General features: G+C 42.0%; 1 protein-coding gene across 1 annotated transcript in view; it reads left to right on the top strand.

Moving 5' to 3' along the window:
• The window catches only part of adam12a (ADAM metallopeptidase domain 12a), a 124,506-nt gene that overhangs the window by 95,891 nt on the left and 6,825 nt on the right, over positions 1-21,790 (top strand). The window contains exons 12-21 of the mRNA XM_033610620.2: positions 2,599-2,776; positions 7,055-7,144; positions 7,261-7,456; positions 7,549-7,657; positions 8,352-8,550; positions 15,483-15,560; positions 17,697-17,805; positions 18,155-18,290; positions 18,545-18,659; positions 19,825-20,067. Of these exons, the coding sequence (XP_033466511.2) occupies positions 2,599-2,776; positions 7,055-7,144; positions 7,261-7,456; positions 7,549-7,657; positions 8,352-8,550; positions 15,483-15,560; positions 17,697-17,805; positions 18,155-18,290; positions 18,545-18,659; positions 19,825-20,067 (1,453 nt within the window). The remainder of the gene's footprint in view (positions 1-2,598; positions 2,777-7,054; positions 7,145-7,260; positions 7,457-7,548; positions 7,658-8,351; positions 8,551-15,482; positions 15,561-17,696; positions 17,806-18,154; positions 18,291-18,544; positions 18,660-19,824; positions 20,068-21,790) is intronic.

The following is a 21,790-nucleotide window of genomic DNA, read 5'->3' as shown; positions in this document are numbered from 1 at the left end:
ATGATGGGAATCAAAGGCAAGCTGAGAATGAGGTCATGTCAAAACATTCACAGAGTGTCATGACATATTTAGAGCCGTATTAGATGTGAACCCCAATCAGAGAAAAAACACAGTTTGAAAGACTTGTCGACATTGAGCTACATAGGAATGCCTCCTCCTCTGAGATGAAAAACTCCAAAGAGAAAGTAGTTATTTTACAGCTCCTGCATCAATACCGCCAATGGGTCTGACTTCAAGGCTCAACTTTACAGCTGAAAACAAATTGACAACCCCACCACATTTAAACTCATGTATCTCTCATAGAAGCACCTTAGTGAGCTGCATTTTTGAGCTGCCAAGGACCATTACATGGCTTACCCCTGTCAATGCCCAGGAGCACCAAACGTCATCAAAGAACTAGTGAAGACGAAGGCCGGCTGTTGCATCACCTCACGTCACCTCTGTCTTAGCCAAATAGTTGCACTTGAACACACCGCAAAGACTATAGCCAACGGCCAACTACCATGTATGTTTTGTTGTATCATGCTGTATCAGCTTTGGTGAACTTTGCCCATTGAGGTCACAACCTCAACCAGGAGCAAAGAAGTATGTGGGAGGACACATTCATTGTTTCCCCAACACAGTACAATGTTGAGAGAACAATGGATGTAGAGTGCCCCAGGGATGGCGTTTTTCTGTAGGCCGAAGCAGACCTTGGCATCGTACTGGTTCCCTTGTCAAAAAAAAAACAATGGGATTTTTTCATTGGATTTCAGATTACTGACGAAAAGCCAACATTTATGTAACTTGCACGTTTTGTTCAGCAAGATAATCTTCACAAAAGGACATCACTTTTATTAGTTTTGAAGCCTAAATGCAATCGCCAGAAGTATAAAGCTAACATTAGGTTATAAACGGACTACACCACAGTTGCATGACCTAACTTCAACACCAAAACAAGACTGTAAAGCTTTGTTTGGAGTGGCTAAGCTTGATGACATTCTGTAGTCTCATTTAGCCACATGTTAGCAAGTGTGAGACACGTTCACTCAAGTTCATGAGTGGGGTATTTTTTGACGTGTTTTATGTCGTAAAACAAAATGTGAAAGTCTCTTAGTTACTCAGACCTTATTTCAGGCATCTTACCAAAAACCCATTCAAAAAATCCCATTGACTTTGAGACAAGGGAACTGGGAGTGTAAAAATGCTAACTCATATCCGAGTTTTAGGACGCATTCCTGGGGTACTATATTTATCATGCACTAGCAAACAATAACACAAACAATTACGAACCATCTCTGCCAACCAGGATGATTTTATTTACCAGCGGGCTGTGCCACTAATTCAACATGCTGAATCTGCAGAAAAGCCGTCAACAAGGGCCAACTTGTACCGACAGTGCCGGACACACTGCAAAAACTAGGATGACAGACGTTCACCGACGATCCGACATTGACCAACAGCCTACAGCCGGTCTGGTGTGTCAGGGCCCGTACCCCTTTGATTGCCTCATACACAAGCTCCTCTTGAAAAATGCTCACTGAAATATTTGTAGGTATTACCAGTTGTGTTACAACCATGATGACATGTTTGCTGTCCTTTCAACACTGTCATTTTCTAGACTACAAACACTTCACAAACTCACTAGCCAATTTCCCTTCCTGTCATTTTAGAAATACATTATGCACTGAAAATATGGCGTGTGTTTGATTTACTCTGTCGGCAGTTTGCTTATCTGGACTTTCCTTGCTGCTCTGAATTGTAAATGACTCTGAAATGGATACATTTTATATCGAAAATCATTAAAATTAATGCTTACAAAGGTTTACGAGCAAACATGCGGTTTCACTGCGTCTACGTGCCCTGACTTCGAGCTGTTGACGGTGTTGTGCCTGTTGAAAGAAACATTTGGGCATCTGAGCTGATTTGGATCTATCATGTTTGTCTCATACATGCACTCATCTCTGCACATGCACAGATCTAAGTGTGAATATTACATACATACAGATTCACCCTATCTGGTCTTGTTAGGATGAGTTTTATGGTGTAGGTGGAGGTATTAAAAACCTCGTATGGTGCTTTTTTGTCGAGACGCGAAGAGAACAAGATACAGTCTGCACATATTCATGCACACACACAGTGTTATCTAAGGCAGTATATTATCAGAGAAAAAAAGCCACATGAGGTCTGTAACAAAGCTTTTGGCAGACAGAACCCTGGGCTGTGTGCTCTCCCCACAGAGCAGACCACCCTCTCTGTCCGCTCCAAAAACCATATTAAAAACACACCATCCCCTGCTTCTCCCAAATTTATAGGTGTTGCAAGTCTTGCGAGGGAAGCACTTTTTGGTTTGAGTTTTTACGATTCCCTCTCTCATAAAATATGTCTTATCAGATCTCCCTCTCTCTGCGGAGGCAGACGTCACTCGGGCCCTGTGCTGCTCGCATGCAAATGGAGCTCTGGAGAGGTTGCTGAGCTCTAGTGGTTAATTGATTTTGTGATTAGCAGCAATTAGCGCTGATTACATCACACTGAAGAGGACCCTTGTGGGGGGATCTCAATTGTCTTCCTCCTCTCTCTCGGCTTGTGTCACTCACAAAATATTTCTCTCACTCACAGGTACCCGTTCCCCACAGTGTTCAGCAGCTGCAGCAAGAAGGACCTGACGGCCAGTTTTGAAAAAGGCGTCGGGATGTGTCTGTTCAACATGCCCGAGGTCAAGGTGCTCTACGGTGGTCAAAAATGTGGCAACGGCTATGTGGAGGAGGGAGAGGAGTGTGACTGTGGAGAGCTTGAGGTGAGAGTGCTACAAGTCAAGGAAAAGAAAGTTGTTTTACCACCTACAATTTGTCAGCATTCTTGCTTTATGCCCCTTCTGTCAAAACTGAATCTCTGTTTTAACTGCCACCCATAAATCATTGTTAATTGTGTTTATTTGAATAAGAAGCAGAGGCACTAGTGTTGCTTTCTGTAGCTTTCCCAAAAGAAGCACGGCACAAACCAGCATTTCCCAAAGCAAAAGCAAACACCTCACCTCGGTCTCAAAGCAAACGGCGCACAGCTCTCGTAATTCAAACACAGTCCTCAGAAAATGAGCTTAGAGATGTGAGTGTGAATTTATTCATTCCGTGCACTGAAGACATGTTTGGGAGGAGGGTTGTCTGATCGTGATACAATTCGCTGAGAGGAAGCATCGCTGACAGCTTCACCCTGTCAGCCGGTGAATTATTTAAATGAATCTGCATCGGCATGCACATACGTAATGGCGGCACACGTTGCTAACTGCTGCGACTGTGGGGTGATAAAACAGTTAATCATGATGCAGCTGACAATCAGCAGAATTATGAAATATAAAGGAGGATCTATTATGATTTGGAAGGGTATTTTGAATTATATAACAGCTTATGTGAGAGAACGCTGTGTTGTCTCTCGCAATTTGTTTACACCTCTGTGCCCAGCGAGGCTTTTTGTGAGCTGTTGAGGCTTCATCCAGGGTCAAGCTGAAAGTGGCCTTGTCCTTCAAAACAAAGAACTGACATAAGCCCTGCAGGCCTGAGCCAGCAGCGATAATAAAGCTCTCCACAGAGTTGAGCGGCGTCATGCCAACCCTAGGCCAGATCAGAGTGCTCAGACAGCACCTCTCTCCACCATTAAAAAGCCTCATTAAAAAGCCTGGGTCCTATTCCTCACAATCACAGGCTACTTCTTTTCAGCACGGCTCCTCCGCCTCCTTTGGCCCCGTGGACCATGGGAAAGGCCCTTAATGGTTTTCAGGCTGAGCGAAGTTCTGGAAGGCCCATAATGTCAGCTGTGTCCCCTGCCAGCTCCGTCTCTCTACTTCCTCCTGACTCTTACTGCACTCGGCAGCGCGGTACGTTCAGGGAGAGCGCTGACCTTGCAGGGTCCGGTCAGCCTGCCTCTGTGTGAGATCATACATGCACAAGCACACACAAACACATCTTATGGGCAGAGAGTTGCAGAGAGATTGGCGCAGGGTATGGCTCATGATAAAGGCTAACATGAAACAGATGGGCCTCCATGGTGAGATGGGAGACGTTACAGAGATGGTCTGTGTCTCTGTGGTTTGACCTGAGCAGACTGCTACACTAGCATTAACTAAAGTGATTTTCTTTATTCTAGAAAATTCCTGACACAAGTTGAGCCTTTTGTTATGATGGAGTTGCATGTGTGGGTTTAATTCCTGGCTGTGAGTGTCAGTGCACTGATTACTCCTATCTTCAAAGAGGTTGTGTGATTAGTTGGGGGAGGGGAGTGAAAATATTTGTGTGCTTTAAACCCACTGGTGAAGATCCTCACCCTAACGTAAAGAAGCAGAAGCCCTGTTTAAGGATACGAATTCCTGCATTGAGCCTACATCTTGAGTTTCATTGGTTAAATCAATTTTTATTGACTCATCTTAATGTCAGATAGTGTCTGATGTAGCCTGGGACCCACACAAATCTACAAACCCATGCAATAAAAGCAAATAAGATTTTATTTTATTTGGCAGATGTGTCTGCCCCCCCTCACGTTCAAATAGATTTCCAGCCAGCTTGGCCCAGGGCGGTCTAATCACAACTGTTTATCCAATAAGATGACTGACAACTTGCAGAGAATTTATGCTTAATGCAAAACGCACAATGACATCATTTTTGTCTCGCGCCTTTCCTAAACCACCCCTACACCCTCTCCCTGCCCACCTTCACTCCGTTTGTGCATTCTTGCAGAGGGTGCGCCACATTAAGTGCCATCCTAAACCAACTAGTAGGGAGCGGAAGACAGTTATAAAACCCTCACTTTAGAAAACAGTGACCCTATATTGATGCCGCCTTACTGACCACATGCGACGCCGTATTGTGTTCGCCATGGAAGACGCTTCATACAAATAAAGTTCTGTGCGACTACCTTTAGAAACGTAAATTGTTCAAACTAATGGCTGATATACACTGTGTGATTTTGGGCTGTCCCAGATGAAAGATGGCCATCGTGGGAGAAATGTGGCGATATCTTTGGTCGTGGCTCTAAAACGGTGGTCTTACGTCGCACAGTGAGACAGGTTCAAGGATGGCCGTTGTCAACGTCTTGCGACCAAAGATAACCTGAGATAAAATTCTGACGGACAGAACGAGGAAAGTTTGGTGGAGCTGTGGCAGCAGAAGCTTTGTTTATTTGATGTTTCCTCCAGCTACTATCATGGCCGCGAGAAAAAAGACGCTGCATGGAAGGAAATTGCGGAGGAACTGCAACTTCCAGGTGAGCAAGCTACCTATGGTGGCGCAGATGGATGACGTACGCTGATGCGGTGCATGCTGATGATGTTGCATATTGACGTACGTCGTAACATGCGATTCAGTAGTAAACAGCCATCGTACAATCTACACACATCAAACTTGACGTCGTACCAAAGTGTATTAGATCCACGTCTCACAGTGTGTCATGCAACGGTCTTATAAGATTGCTAAAATCGCACAGTGTATAGAGGACATAAGACACAAAACTAAGACATTTAATATTGTCATATAGGGCTGCAACGATTAGTCGACAATTAAAATAATCGCTTACTATTTTAGTAGTCGACTAATCGGTTTGAGTCATTTTTCGTAGAAAAGTACTATAGAAGTACCCCAAAATACTCTTATTGCAGCTTCTTACGTTCAAATATTGGCAGCTTTACACACTCTCCCATGACGGTGAACTAAAACCCTTTGGCATGAGTACGAAACAAGACATTAGATGACATTATTTTGGGGTTTGGGAGAGACAGACTGACATTTTTCAACATTTTAACACATTTTCCGGTAAAATGATTAGTCGACTAATTGAAGAAATAATCGACAGATTAGTCAACAATGAAAATAATGGTTAGTGGCAGCCCTATTGTCATACAGACGTCAACAACTTAAGGTTAGATTGTATTTAGGATAAAATAAACACCCATCTAGCCTCTAGAAAACAGTAGCTGTGTTTATGTTATTGTAAAGTATTGAAATTTACAGGGACTGGTGAAAAACAAGGATGAAGAAGAAGCCAGTTTATTTCTCTTTATTTTTTATGAGTTGATTGATTCATCAATTTTCCTTTTCATTATAATGACAAAAAGATAATATACAAAAAATTGGTTTAACAACAGTACGTAGACATCAAAAATATGTGATACAAATACATACAAAAAACATAAGTGATTAATTAGATCCTTTATTACACCACAGATTAAGGGCCAGTACCTGTCTATAGCACAACCATGCTGGAGAATAAATGTGGATCATACTCATGTATTTTGGCCCTGCCCTGAAATTGTTTTGGGTAAATGTTCATATGGTTAGGAGGACAGGAGGAATTCTGTTAAGAGAAGACAGAAAATCTTGTTGGCAGCCTGTAAAAAGGCCATCACGAAGAGATGGTATAAGGCAGAACCACCAACATGAGATGAATGGCTGAAAATTGTGAACAAATGTATGATATGGAACTGTTAACCCACTGGATGAGGACTCAAGAGGAGCAGTGTCGAGAGATATGGGAGTGTCCAATGTGTCCAGGGGGCATTTTGGTCTGCTGCTATTAATAACGTCTCTTAATGAACTGAGAGGTTCCAAACTAATGATGTCAGACTGATGTCATGGCTTGATTTTTATATTAGTTCCAAAGAAATGCTTACCCATTGGCAGTCTAATCCTAGCAGCCGTATTGTCTAGATGACACAACATTTTGCTTGTTTGTGGAAAGGTTTATTTTTGCTTTGTGTCCTTCTTTTCGTCTCTCTTCTCCTCCTCACTTTTCTGTTTCCCTCAAAATCCAGCTCATTGTTCCAGGGGTCTAAATGAGCTTGTAAGTCATGTCAGATGGAAACATTGTTGTTTTTAGAGAACTTGAAACTGCTGTTTCCATCCCTCTGCCAGGTTTCTTAGTTGCTACGGTATACAGTCCTGCTAGGGCTGCATCGCCTCTGATAACAAAGTCTGAGCATTTGCTCTGGGGTGAAATATGATCTCTTTGTGCTTAGTTAATTCTTCTTTACTTTTGTTCCCCCTCACTTATGTCCCAGTTGCCTTCTTTTTCCATTATTTTCTGTCTGAAGGAATGTATGAATCCCTGCTGCAATGCTACTACCTGTACTCTGAAGGGAGATGCTGTTTGTGCTCATGGACAGTGCTGCCAGGACTGTCAGGTAGGATGTTTACTGATTAGCCAGCCATGACACAGTTTTGTTTTTTTTTACGAGCATCTTGACATAAACGTCACCACATGTATGTCTAAGCTTCACTCTGGGTTTTTTATCTGCAGCTGAAGCCTGCAGGCACTCCATGCCGTGAATCCAGTAACTCCTGCGATCTGCCTGAGTTCTGCACCGGCACCAGCCCCCACTGCCCCTCCAACGTCTACCTGCATGATGGCCACGCCTGCCACAACGTGGACGGCTACTGTTACAACGGCATCTGCCAGACTCACGAGCAGCAGTGCATCACACTGTGGGGCCAAGGTATGTGGAGGGCGCAGTTGCTGCCTCGCACTGCCCTTGAATGTTCCAGTGATGGTCACCAGCTTTTTGATGCATGTCGCTGTGTTTTGTAGGAGCAAAGCCAGCTCCGGGCATATGCTTCGAAAGGGTCAACTCAGCAGGGGACCCCTATGGCAACTGTGGCAAGGACTCCAAAGGCTCCTTTGCCAAATGTGAAGCACGGTAAGACCTGGCGTTCCCATAGAAACCAACTAATGTATTTTATTATATGTCAGTTGTGGAAGGCAGTGAAGGACATACAGTATACTGTAGTGACTCTATAACTGAACACTCTTATATGACAGGACTGTTTCAGTGCTAGAGACGAGAATAGATGTTCCTGACTTGTGCTGAAACAAACAGTTGGTTCATCAGTTACTTGTTTAAAAAACAAAAATGCTAAATTGGTTCTAGCCTTCAAAGTGTGAGAATTTGCTGCATTCTCCTGTTGTTGTTTATCATTGTAAACTGCATGACTTTGGAAATTTGACTTAATCAGATAGAATAAGCAATTTGAAGACATTACTTTGTGCTGTGGCAGCTTGGGATGTTCTTTCCTCATAATTTTCCTGACATTTACAGACTAAAGTATTCATCAAAATCAAACTGACGCATTAGACAATAGAAATACTCATTAGTCGCAGCCCTAATTGAAGGTTACAGAGTCACTTGGTGAAATGCAGACAAAATCTCTCAGGTTGTGGTCTGAAAGCAGCACAAACAAGCTGCCTCTTCTGCACTTTCCCTAATTGGACGGCAAGAGCCAGAGAAATACATGGAAATAGAAAATAATTGCATATATACACATTTGGGAAAACAGTGACATGTTATTCAGTTATCACATTGTTATTCTCCCTGTTGTTTGTTCTGTCTACAGAGATGCTAAATGTGGTAAAATCCAGTGTCAAGGAGGAGCTAACCGCCCAGTAATTGGCACCAACGCTGTTTCCATAGAGACGAATATCCCCATGCAGGATGGAGGGAGGATACTGTGCAGAGGCACGCATGTCTACTTGGGTGATGACATGCCCGACCCCGGCTTGGTCCTGACGGGGACCAAGTGTGGAGATGGACTGGTGAGAGCTAAATACAGCCAGTAGAGACACACAAATCAATCCAGTGCACAACTGAGTACATTCAAGTACTGTCCTTAAGTACAACGTTAAGGTGGTGCTGCTTTATATTTGGACTCCACTGCATTCGACTGACAGCTGGATTTGATTGCTCGGCAAATTATGATTTTACAAATGATACGTTTTTGTGTTATTATATAATAAACTACCAAACAGTATAAAAGTAAAACATACACAGCAAAACCTGGGTTAGAAAGTGCTTCACAGTTACACATGATAAAATACAGTCAGGTCCATAATTATTTGGACAATGATACAGTTGTCGTCATTTTGGCTCTGTACACCACCACAATGGGTTTTAAATGAAACAATGAATACCTGCTTAAAGTGCAGACTCTCAGCTTTCATTTAAGGCTTTTTTCAAAAATGTAGTATGAACCGTGTAGGAATGACAACCATTTCTTCACACAGTCCCCCGACTTTAAGGGCTCATAAGTATTTGGACAAACTAACATAATCATTAATTAAACAGTCAGTTTTAATACTTGGTTGCAAATCCTTTACAGTCAATGACTGCCTGAAGTGTTGGACACATAGGCATCATCAGATGCTGGGTTTCTTCCCTGGTGATGCTCTACCAGCCCTTTACTGCAGCCGTCTGCACTTTCTGCTTGTGTTTTGGGTGTTTTGCCCTCAGTTTTGGCTTCAGCAAGAGAAACGCATGCTCAATTGGATTCAGGTCAGATGATATGACTTGGCCATTGCAGAACATTCCACTTCTTTGCCTTAAAAATGTCTTTGGTTGCTTTTGCAGTATGCTTCAGGTCATTGTCCAACTGCACTGTGAAGCATCGTCCAATGAGTTTTGAAGCATTTGGTTGAATCTGAGCAGATAATGGTGCCCCAAACACTTCAGCTTTCATCCTGCTGCTCTTGTAAGCAAGACAAGACTTCACTAGAATAAATACAGAGGGTTTATCACAAGATGCAAACCATTGGTTAGCCTTAAAAATGGAAGGCCAGATTAGAGTTTGTCAAAAACCATCTAAAAAGCCTGTACAGTTGTGGAACAGCATACTATGGCCAGATAAAACAAAGATCAACTACCAGAATGATGGGAAGACAAGAGAAGGAAGAAGGGAAGGAACTGCTCATGATCCAAAGCACACCACCTCATCAGTGAAGCATGGTGGAGGTACTGTTATGTCATGGCCATGTATGGCTGCCAGTGGAACTGGTTCTCTTGTATTTATTGATGATGTGACTGCTGACAAGAGCAGCAGGATGAAAGCTGAAGTGTTTGGGGCACCATTATCTGCTCAGATTCAACCAAATGCTTCAAAACTCATTGGACGATGCTTCACAGTGCAGCTGGACAATGACCTGAAGCATACTGCAAAAGCAACCAAAGACATTTTTAAGGCAAAGAAGTGGAATGTTCTGCAACGGCCAAGTCATATCATCTGACCTGAATCCAACTGAGCATGCGTTTCTCTTGCTGAAGCCAAAACTGAGGGCAAAACACCCAAAACACAAGCAGGAAGTGCAGACGGCTGCAGTAAAGGGCTGGCAGAGCATCACCAGGGAAGAAACCCAGCATCTGATGATGCCTATGTGTCCAACACTTCAGGCAGTCATTGACTGTAAAGGATTTGCAACCAAGTATTAAAACTGACTGTTTAACTGATGATTATGTTAGTTTGTCCAAATACTTATGAGCCCTTAAAGTTGGGGGACTGTGTGAAGAAATGGTTGTAATTCCTACACGGTTCATACTACATTTTTGAAAAAAGCCTTAAATGAAAGCTGAGAGTCTGCACTTTAAGCAGGTATTCATTGTTTCATTTAAAACCCATTGTGGTGGTGTACAGAGCCAAAATGACGACAACTGTATCATTGTCCAAATAATTATGGACCTAACTATAAGTATTTATATTGAAAACATACACAACATTAAAAATACCTTTGCATAAATATCAAATCAAAGACAAGGAGGAATGTTAAAAAAGTCTAAGATAAAGGGGGTTATTCTGCATGATGAGTTCGTCTACGTTTCATTAGTACATTTTCTGGGTGTACTTCTACTTCTGTGCTGTTACAAATTTTAAACGGAAACTACTAATGCTACTTTAACTGAAAGGAGGGTTTACCAATTTTTCAGGTCTGACTTAAGGCATTACTCACATGCCCATTTGTACAGTGAAAGACTTATTATCTCTGCCAAGGAGGCTATATTTTCCATTCGGTTTGTTTGTTTGTCTCTTTGTCAGCAGTACTACAGAAATACTACCGGCCCAATTTTCCTGAAAATTTGTAGGAAGATGTAGCATGGGCCCATTACATTTTGGAGTGGATGCACAAATTATTTTTCGCTTTCTTTTTTTAATAGACTTTATTTTGATTTTTCTATTCAGTGGAAAAGGCACAGTTACAGTTGACGTCTCCCACTTTGAACCTGCTCTCCCCATTCCCACCCTCGCCTCTTTTCCAAGGTCGACATACATGCATGTACGTGAAACTAGCAAAGATGAGACAAAAGTGCAATCTTAAATAGACTGTACATGTTAATACAAACAGATACACTGAACAAAACAACCAGGGAAAGAAAAAAACCTGTGCAAGATGTGAGTTTATGAAGTGGTCAGATTGTAAATTCTCTTTTTTAATGTTGTATTGCTACAATTATGGTAGTTAAAGGGGCCCCAGTATATTATAATATGAAGGTTAGCTCAAGCAGAGGACAGGGTTCCTACGTATTTTATGAAAGGGGACTTTGTCTGAGATCCTCCCAGTGAATATCTTACTTTCTCTAGTTTAAGAGTGCTCATCATCTCACTGATCCATCGTATAAATGAGGCAGGCTTTGTTAATTTCCAGTTGAGCTTTTCACTTTCTTTAACACTGCGAGATAGGGCATTAAATAAATAAATGCATTAATATCTTAAAATCCAGTAGATGGTAGTAAAGGTCAATAGTGGCAAAGCAAAGCCAACTGTAGAATCACAATGACTCCATATCACAGTTAGCATTCACAGGTACCAGTTGTCATCTGGGGTAGCTTACACGTGTAGTTGCTTAAACTGCATACAGAAAGCAGTCATTATGCAGCACTCAGTGGTTTCATGGGAGATTCGGTACAGTTGTAACAGTGCAATTGACCCTTTTCTAAGCCACGCCCCTTTGGGATTACCCGTCAATCTGTCAGAGCAAGCATGGAGCCCACACTGCAACTAACTGCACTCCCTGATTAAATATTATCACTTTTTTGGAAGTTTGAAGGATATATCCAGGATGTCAAACTGACTCAGCAGCAACAACAGGTTAAAAGGATAAAGATAGTTAGAAGCTAAAGCCGAACTATAGGCTACAGATCACAGTGTAAAAGTGAACCACCATATCACTGCTGATCGCCACACAAGACAATGAATATAAAGGGAAACTTTGCTGATATTGAACCAGCTGTGTGGCATCGCAGTGTGTGCAGATGAATGGTGTTTGGATTCGCCTCCGTGCAGTTGCCAGCACCCAAACCTCCGCCGCCGGACAGGCAGGGATTTCTGGGGGAAGTCAAACAACTTTCATGTGATGCCACACAGCTGGTTGAATATGAGCAAAGTTTCCCTGCTTCCCTTCACTGGTTCCTGTACAGCAGGGTCGGTCTTTGTTTCACTGTTATAAACATTAAAAAGCAAAAGCAGCATGTGTATACATTCAGTAGGCTATATCTTCAGTAGCTAGCTAGCTAACCCTATACTTTTCAGGGTCTGATTTTGGTTTTGGAACAGGGAAGAAACGTATATCTTTTTCCAACCTCTCCAGGTAACGAGTATCATTAATACACAACGTGCCCCAGGCACAACATTTAGCTCCAAATCCACAAAACCAGCCTGAAAATGAAGGAAATCTAAAACGAATGGAGCACAGCTGTGTTGTTGTCGGACCCTGGTCTGAGCTGGCCTGATGCTACATTATGATTGGCCAGTCTGCGTCCAGGGGCGGGACTTAGTGAAGGCTCAATTGTAACAGCGCCCTTTTCTCAAACTATGGTTCAGTTATGGAAACATAAATACAATCATATCATGCAACGACTCTTACATTCAAATGTGAACTGTCTGCAATGAACTCCACCAGTGATCTTAAGGAAGAATGTTTGAACTTTACGCATCGCGAGAGCAAGCAATAATATTGACTATGAAGTTTGAACTTGTAGACTTCAACCTCATTTTATTTGGCTCTTCTATCCCCTAGTTGTAAAAGTTTTGGAAACATATCCAGACATACAGTGCCCTCCAAAAGTATTGGAACAGTGAGGCCAATTCCTTTATTTTTGTTGTAGACTGAAAATATTTGGGTTTGACATCAAAAGATGAATATGGGACAAGAGATCAACATTTCAGCTTTTATTTCCAGGTATTTACATCTGGATCTGATACACAACTTAGAAGATATCACCTTTTGTTTGAACCCACCCATTTTTCATGAGAGCAAAAGTATTGGAACATGTGACTGACAGGTGTGTTTTGTTGCCCAGGTGTCTCCCAATTACATTGATTATTCAAACAATAAATAGCACTGAATGTCTGAGCTCAGTTTCAGATTGGGTACGATAGGTTTTGCCTGTGCAGACTGCATTTAGAGGTGGAACCAACATGAAAACCAGAGAGCTGTCTATGGGTGAAAAAGAAGCAATTGTGATTCTGAGAGAAGATGGACAATCAATCAGAGCCATTGCACAAACATTGGCCATAGCCAGTACAACCATTTGGAATGTCCTGAAGAAGAAAGAAACCACTGGTGTACTAAGCAACAGATGTCGAACAGGTAGACCAAGGAAAACATCAGCAGTTGATGACAGAAACATTGTGAGAGCTGTCAAGAAAGACCCTGAACAACTGTTAGTGACATCAGCAACAACCTCCAGAGAGCAGGAGTGAAGGTATCACAATCTACTGTTCGCACAAAACTTCATGAACAAAAGTACAGAGGCTACACCAGAAGATGCAAACCACTCATTAGCAAGAAGAATAGGAAGGCCAGGCTGGAATTTGCCAAAAGGTACAGAGATGAGCCTCAAAAATTCTGGGAAAAAGTTTTATGGACTGATGAGACAAAGATTAACTTTTTCCAAAGTGATGGAAAGGCGAAAGTTTGGAGAAAGAAAGGATCTGCTCATGATCCCAAACATACAAGCTCTTCTGTGAAACACGGTGGAGGTAATGTCATGGCTTGGGCTTGCATGGCTTCTTCTGGGACGGACTCTTTCATCTTCATTGATGATGTAACACATGATGGCAGCAGCAAAATGAACTCAGAAGTCTACAGAAACATTTTGTCTGCTAATTTAAAAGAAAGATGCAACCAAACTGATTGGGAGATCCTTCATCATGCAGCAAGATAACGACCCAAAACACACTGCCAAAACAACAAAGGAGTTCATCAGGAGCAAGAAGTGGAAGGTTTTACTCTGGCCAAGTCAGTCTCCAGACTTAAACCCAATAGAGCATGCATTTTACCTGCTGAAGAGGAGACTGAAGGGAGTAACCCCCCAAAACAAACAACAACTGAAAGAGGCTGCGGTGAAAGCCGGGAAAAAATGCATCACAAAAGAAGAATGCAAAAGTTTGGTGATGTCAATGGGTCACAGGCTTGATGCAGTTATTGAAAGCAAAGGATTTGCAACTAAATATTAAGTCTCATTCACTTTAATCTATTTTAAGTTTATATGTTCCAATACTTTTGCTCACCTAAAAATTTTGTGTTCCATTACAAATAATGCTATCTTCTAAGTTGTGTATCAGATCCAGATGTAAATACCTGGAAATAAAAGCTGAAATGTTGATCTCTTGTCTCATATTCATCTTTTGATGTCAAACCCAAATGTTTTCAGTCTACAACAAAAGTAACCGAATTGGACTCACTGTTCCAATACTTTTGGAGGGCACTGTATATAGTGGTTGAGCTTGCAGAGCTGAATATTATAGGAGACTGGATTATTGGCCTTGGCAAAGGTTTACGCCCTCTGAGTGCCCCTGTAGTTGGTTGATGTTATCATGTCTTCTCTCAGTACAAATGAAAACTATCCCTTTAAATTCCTTATTTGTGTTGTGTGTAGAGAAACTAATGCAGATTTTGTCCCTCATCTTCCCATTCCTGCAACAAAAAAAACTCTTTCAGTGTACATATGGGCGTATAAGCATTGTTTTAAGACGGACCTGGAAACTGCAAAGCTGTCCTTTGAGTGTAAGTATTTAAAAAACCTCCAACCACTGCTAAATAGCAGCGGTAGCTCTCTGTAAGACTGTGTGAAAACAATATAAATGTATTGCCCAAATGCTGGGAAATAAGAGTGGAAAAAGTGATGAGGAGTGACAGGCCATGACTAAGACTTTCTAAGAGGTTCTTCAGGGTGTGTCGTCTTGTCATTTCAGACTCGCACAGCCTCAGACACTTAATTGACTTACCATTATTCAGTCTATTTGGCAGCTTCAGTGGTCATCAATTCAGACATTGGTCACTTCAATGATACAGTTACTCCATTTAGTCTGATTTACTTCTCCATGAACCTCCACCCTTAAAGAGGATCCAGCCTCTGCCCTCATCTGTCAAGGGTTCTGGCATTACTCTCTTTGCCCAGTGCTGCCAAGTTCATCTTCACATTCAGTCTGGATATATTTGGGCGTGGTGCCTTTAAGGAGCCCACAGTCCACATCATACAACTTTTAAAAAGCCGCTTTAATGCATTCTTGAAAAATCCCAGTGTTTACTTAATTATATTTCATGCTATGCTGTTTTATAGCTGAAGCGGTGGCGAATTAAAAGAAATAGAACGCTGGATGTGTTGGTCTTTTCCCTTGAAAGATTAAAGGGTTGGGAATATTACTGAATCTGCTCTTTGAGCTCACACTGTCAATTTTTAATGTCTTTGTCTGCTTCAGATGTGTTTGAATCGTCAGTGCCAGAACGTCAGTGTCTTTGGTGTGCATGAGTGCTCAGCCAAGTGCAGCGGTCGAGGGGTGAGTACGGCGCCTTTCATCCTGTTCCAGTGATGTGAAGACCTGATGTGATGGCTGTCTATCTCAAACCAGTCCCCACCCAGATTAGTTGTTTTCTTAATATCCCATTCCTCCCTCACACAGGAGCTCATTTTGGCTGCGACATGTTCAAAATGCCCAGTATACGCCGGGTAGGGAGCCATTACATGCCTTGCATTCAATCATTCTGGATGCTGAAAGGTTCAATCAATTAGATATAATAGCTTCATTTATGCTTAGCTTTAAGTGCCATTCATCATACTCTCAGCCAGTCGTCCTTGTCCCAAAAACTGTGTTGAAATCTGAAGGCCAGGCTTTATTTGGCCAAACGCTAGGAGCAATGACACGCAGTTTGACTTTGAGCTGGGTAGCATGGATATTGGATTTTTTTAAACTGCCACCCATCAAACGTCTATGGGTGGTCCTGCTCGAGATGAAATATGTGGCTTTGTGGTATTACCCTCAAATTCACTGGTAGGTCCCACAGGCTTTGGCTGCGACTGGTAAAGCTTCATCAGAGGAAGACAGTTTTTACTGTCACTTGAAATGAAACATCTCCAGATATTAAACGGTCATATTTGTTTGTCTAGCTCCAATTAAGACGTATCCATAAAGCTCTTAAGACTGTTTTATTCACAGAAATAAAAGGATGTTGCTCCTCTAGGAGACGGGACGACCCCTGCATGCACAGATTAGATCAAGATGTTGCCTTGGAAAGAGGCCCTCACCTGCTCCTTATTATCCTGTCGGGGAATCCTCTTAGACTGTACCATTCTTCCACTCTGCAGGACAGGAAGACGAAAGAGAGAGAAAGATAAAACATGTGGTATAAGGCAAAAAGTCTGCTCTGGTTTTTATACCAGACATCTTTGCCATATGGAGTCTAGCAGTGCCGGCTGGTGATTGACTGTCTTCTCCCTGCAGCACATAGAGCATCTGTATCATGAGTGTCTGTTGACCGTGGCATCGAGTGCTAAATCAACATAGACAGAGAAATCAACTGACAATAGTTTTGATAATCGATTAAGCATTTTTAAGCAAAAAACATTCATTGATTCTAGATTCTCAAATGTGAGGATTTACTGCTTCTATTTGATTTATATCTTAGTAAACTGACATTTTCTTGCTCTGTAGCCCTGCGTATTAAAGGTTATCGTCGGTATTTTCAACCTGGAACCTATTTTCCCATGTTTTTGTGTTGAAGTGAGTAATGGAGACAACACTCTCTTAAACTGGTCCAGTATTGAGCAAGAGGCCAGCCAGCAGGCTGCAGTGTAAACACCCTGGACATGGTCGTGCCGTCAATGTACGTCCACTAAAAGTGTTTGTTTTTGCTACTGACAGACTCAGATTATTATTTTAAGTGTCTGACAACATTGTGGAAAGAAATCCTAAGGAGATAGACCTTTTTTTATGCAGTAGGATCCTTTTTGTTTAACTAGAAACAGCCCTGAAATCGCTATCACCAAACCCACCAGGCTCCATTTAAATAAACAGTAATTTTATCATCATAAACCACATTAATTCAAAGTCAAAAGAAACAAAATAAAAGTCACAAAAACTGTCTTGGCTTGTCTTTCCACTGTTCTGACAATCACCAATTTTGGTTTGAATGAAATAAAACCTTAATTTGACCGTTAAGATGTGAAAATATGCTGGATCTATACACGCTAAAAATTACTAATTATTTAAATGGAGTTTGGTGAGTTTGCTGATAGCTTTTTGGGGCTGATTCTGGTCAAACAAAAAGGATCATACACTTGAAGAAAAAGGTCTTCCTCTGTAGGGATCCTTTCCATAATGTTTTCAGACACTTAAAATAACAAACTGAGCCTGTCAGTGGCAAAAAAGCACTTTCAGTGGACATAGATCTACAGTGCACAATTGCAGTCTGTATCGCTGTTGCTGGCTGCAGAGCTCTCACTCAATACTGGCCCAATTTTTAGAATGGTTGTCACTGTTACTTAGACAACAACATGGAAATAAGGGTCAGAATAAAAAAACCCTTTAAAGTTATGCCATGTTACACAAATAGTCAAATATAGCATGAAAAGGACACGCTGATAACTGCATTTTCAGGCTCATCTAACAGTTAATTGTCCCTTTAATATACTGCAGGTGTGCAACAACAACAAGAACTGTCACTGCGAGGCTCACTGGGCGCCTCCCTTCTGTGACAAGGCAGGTTTTGGCGGCAGTGTGGACAGTGGCCCCATCAGATTAGCAAGTAAGTTGCAACTCAAGTACATCAAATGGCTGATTTATTGTAGCTTGGGTCATGATCTGTTGTAGGTTTTGGGCATGGAGTGTATGCGTATCTCCACGGTAATATATCAATAACAAATAGTCCCCAGAACTATGTTCCTATCTGCAGGAAGCCATAGTTTTGTGGTAGGAAATACTGGTGTTAAAAGCTTTAACCTTAGAGTGCACAAAATTTGCTGGGAATTTCAGACTACAAACATTAAATATTGATAGACAAGTCTGCCAGGATGGTGACAGATACCGTCTGGCTGTCATTTTCAGTGCTACAAGACTTTTGTCTCTGAGACAACCGATTATGTGTTTCTGAGCAGACAGTGGGACTCTGACAGTGGGCATCCTAGTGGCTCTCCTCATTGTCCTGGGAGCTGGTGTGATTATCTTCATTAAGAGGAAAACTCTCCGGGGACTGCTCTTCACCAGCAAAAAGAACCCGATTGAGAAGCCCAGGTGCTTTTTCATCCATTAATAATTAAATCATTTGTAATTATCTCTGAATTTTTAATGTGGCAGTGTTTGTAAATGGTGAAAATCTGTGTCAGACACTGCTGAATGGGAACATTTTTACAATTGGTCACACTGCGAAGCCAATTGCTGTGCATAATTTGTTTTGATTTAATAATTTTAAATATATTACCATTATAACTGACATATGATTATCATAATAAAGTGTATAATTAGAGATTTCCTCTTTTAAATTCCAGATCAGTAAGCGCTACAATCAGCGGACCATCCACTCTGAGCCAGCCTCCGTCGCTGACCACGACGTCTCCATCACGGCCGGCCCCGCCTCTGCCACAGAGCGCCGCCATCTTCAAGGTCACTAAATTACAAACACACACAAATCTTTTGCAGTAGTCAGTATCTGACTCCAGTGAACAGTGGATCACCACTAGATGATCTAAGCTGTATAATATTCTTCCAGGAATGCCGCAGCTGTTTTGTTAGCTCAAATAATTCTCGCAAGGATTGATGTGTTGTTTTCACACAAATGGCAGCTCATTCAAATCCAATTAAATCATCCCTCTCTGTGTGGACATGTGGAGGAGATAGTGATAATGGAGTCTGTGGTGAGCGGTGTGTTCACAGCGCATTTCTTGTCATTAACAGCTGCCTGTTAAAGAGAGAAAATTGATTTATCTGCACGTTTCTCACATGAAGAATGTTGATGCGGCGGCGGCTCACTTGAGATATAGAGTCATCCTGTTACTGATAATTGCAAGATGGAGTTGTTGAATGTTTGCTGTAGCAGCCCATGTGTCGACATCGCTGTGTATGCCTTAACTACTCCATTACTGCCCCGACATGCTTCGTAATGGGAAGGGACCTGTGATCGATTGAGTTAGGGGTGCTGAAATAAGAGGAGGCGTGTTAGAAGTGACATGTGTGCTACAGGGTGGCACCCGAGCACGAGCGAGGCAAGCTGTTGCGCATTTACAGAGAGATTGGTGTTTTCAGTTAGCAGCATGTGGTTTTCATTTGGGGTCAGAAGTAAGAGGAGAAAGGATGTAAGGCTGTTTGATGTAAGCACAGTGCAGGTGAGGTCATTTTCCAGTTGTCGGGAGCTGTGTTAAACCGGCGCATGTGTGCGTGCGTTTGTATGTGTTACATGTGTATGAGCTGTGCACATGGAGCCAGGTCTAAATACTAGGCAGACTCATATTTTGGCTCTATTCTATGTCTGATCCGTCTCAATAGGAGTGTGTGTGGGCTCCTTAGCGTATGAGGCCAAGCGGGTGCTTATGGCACAAGCTTTCCCTTTGATAGGTCACCTGAAGAGGAGTTGGGGAATAATGAGCAGGCAAGCGGGAGCATTTGATTTATACGTCTTTGACAGCACCAGGAAGAGCGGCAGAGGAAGAGGAGGAGGTTAACATGACTGTTTCTGATAGGAAGCAGACGGTTTCTCCTCTGTCTTCTTCTCTCTGCTTTTAGACAAAGCATACTCTTGACTCCTCTGGTTCTGCCTTTCATCTTTCCGCAGCCTCCTCACCGGGGGCCAGAGGCGGTGCTCCCACCGGCCCCTTACCCCTCCCACAGCCTGCGCAGACTGCCCCAGTGCCCTCCAGTTCACCTCAGCCACCCTGTCCCTCTGTCCCTCACCCTGTCCCTCTCCCCCGGCCCCGGGCTGCCAAGACCTCCGTTGCCTCCACCTCACATCCACGTCGCATCAAGAGGGGCGTCGTTTCGCACTGCATCGCGCCATAACTCCTGCAGGATGGTCATGGTAAGTGATTTCCCTGTTTCCTCACTTGGAAACGTTTTATTTGATGATGTTACTCACTGCAATTTCTCCACTTGGTCTTGGGAGCTTTCACCCACTACTACAGCCCATAATACCAAACCAGGGGAATGATGTCGTTCACTGCACCTTCACACGGGTGTCACGACGTCGACCGTTTTCATGGCTCTTTTGTGTCCCATAAAAGTATATGCATGTTGACAGTTACGTGCAGTCTCATAAAATAACGAGGTTACCCGGGGAGTTAGCGTCATCCGAGCAAGACTTCAATTCTGCAATACAAACCACCACATAAATAATGAAAACGGAGCCAGGCTTGCAGAGGGAGGGAGACAGGGAAGATGAAACAGCAAGTGGAGTGAGCAAGTATGTCCAAATATCACAGGGTGGTAAATTTGCTGCCACTGGTATTCCATGGAGTTTAGTTATGGCATTGCAGACTGTCAGAGTTGAGGGGAAGAGAAAGCCAGAAGTTCCCGGTGTTAAATCCCTCTCACTCAGTGATTCTCAAAGACTCTTATTTGCTTTAATCCGGTTTGACTTGTACCCTGTGGGCAAGTGAGGCATAGAGACCTGAAGAGAGAGGATCCAAAAGACTGAAAAACAAAGGGCTAGAGAGACAAAGGGAGGCTTGAGGGTACTAGTTGATTAATCAAAGATAATCAATGCATTTTTTAAGTCCTTGTTTTATTTTAAGTTAGTTCTTATTTCAGTTTCTTGCAGCATATACAATCATATTCACAAATTTCCCCTTAGTTTTTTTATATTTTTGTCAGATGTGTCCATGTAATGTACAGATAAGTTGGCAAAAATAAAGTTTAAGCAATTAAATAATAACTATCATAATAAATAATACTTGAGCTTGAGGTGTTGATCGTAATGTTAGAGTAGAACAGTGATACATATTAGAATAAAGGATGAGTAATAATAGTGTGTGTGTGTGTGTGCATAAGTAAAGAAGATGTGTTGGGAAGACAGAGTTATATGTTTAATTCAGAATGTGTTGAAGGAATTAGATTAGTGTATTAATATAGTCATGGCAGGGCTCCACCTTTTGATAAATATATTCATATTAAAGGAACAGTGTGTAAGATTTAAGGGGATTTAGAGGCATCTTCCAGTGAGGACTGCAGATTGCAACCAGCTGAAACTTCTCCAGGTTAGATTTTCTTCAGTGTTCAGGAGGTTTTAACTGGGAGCTGAATTATCCTCAGAGGTCTCTTCCTTTCCGAAACAAACAGACTTGGCGATTAAAACGCAGAGTAAAGCAGTTTCATGTTTTAAAAAAAAAAAAAAAGCATGAAAATGCAAATGGCTCTGTCTTATGGTGTGACGTGATGCCAATCCAGGTGTGCCGTGGGATTTTGTGATAACCACACATTATTATTGCAATATTCAACTATACTATACAAAAAGTTAGGAATAAATATTTTATTTTCTTTATCAGTATGTTGTGCACACCCATTTCACAGAGTACCTATTTGTCACCGTTTGCACGTGGGAATTACAAATATGTGACACATCACATTATCTTACATTATTTCCTATTTGGATGGATGTGTTATTGGTGCTTTGATGTACATTTAAAATGTTAAAAATGAACTCTTCAAACATTTTGTTAAATATTTCATGAGTAATGGTTAGTTGGTTGTCAAGGCTATTGTGCAGAGATATAAATACAGGTGTGCTTTGAGATTTTGGCTTACCC

Source organism: Epinephelus lanceolatus, chromosome 21, assembly GCF_041903045.1.
Source record: "Epinephelus lanceolatus isolate andai-2023 chromosome 21, ASM4190304v1, whole genome shotgun sequence".
Classification (NCBI taxonomy): Eukaryota; Metazoa; Chordata; class Actinopteri; order Perciformes; family Serranidae; genus Epinephelus; species Epinephelus lanceolatus.
Note: the sequence above shows the minus strand (reverse complement) of the source record. Positions and strands in the feature narration are given on the sequence as shown.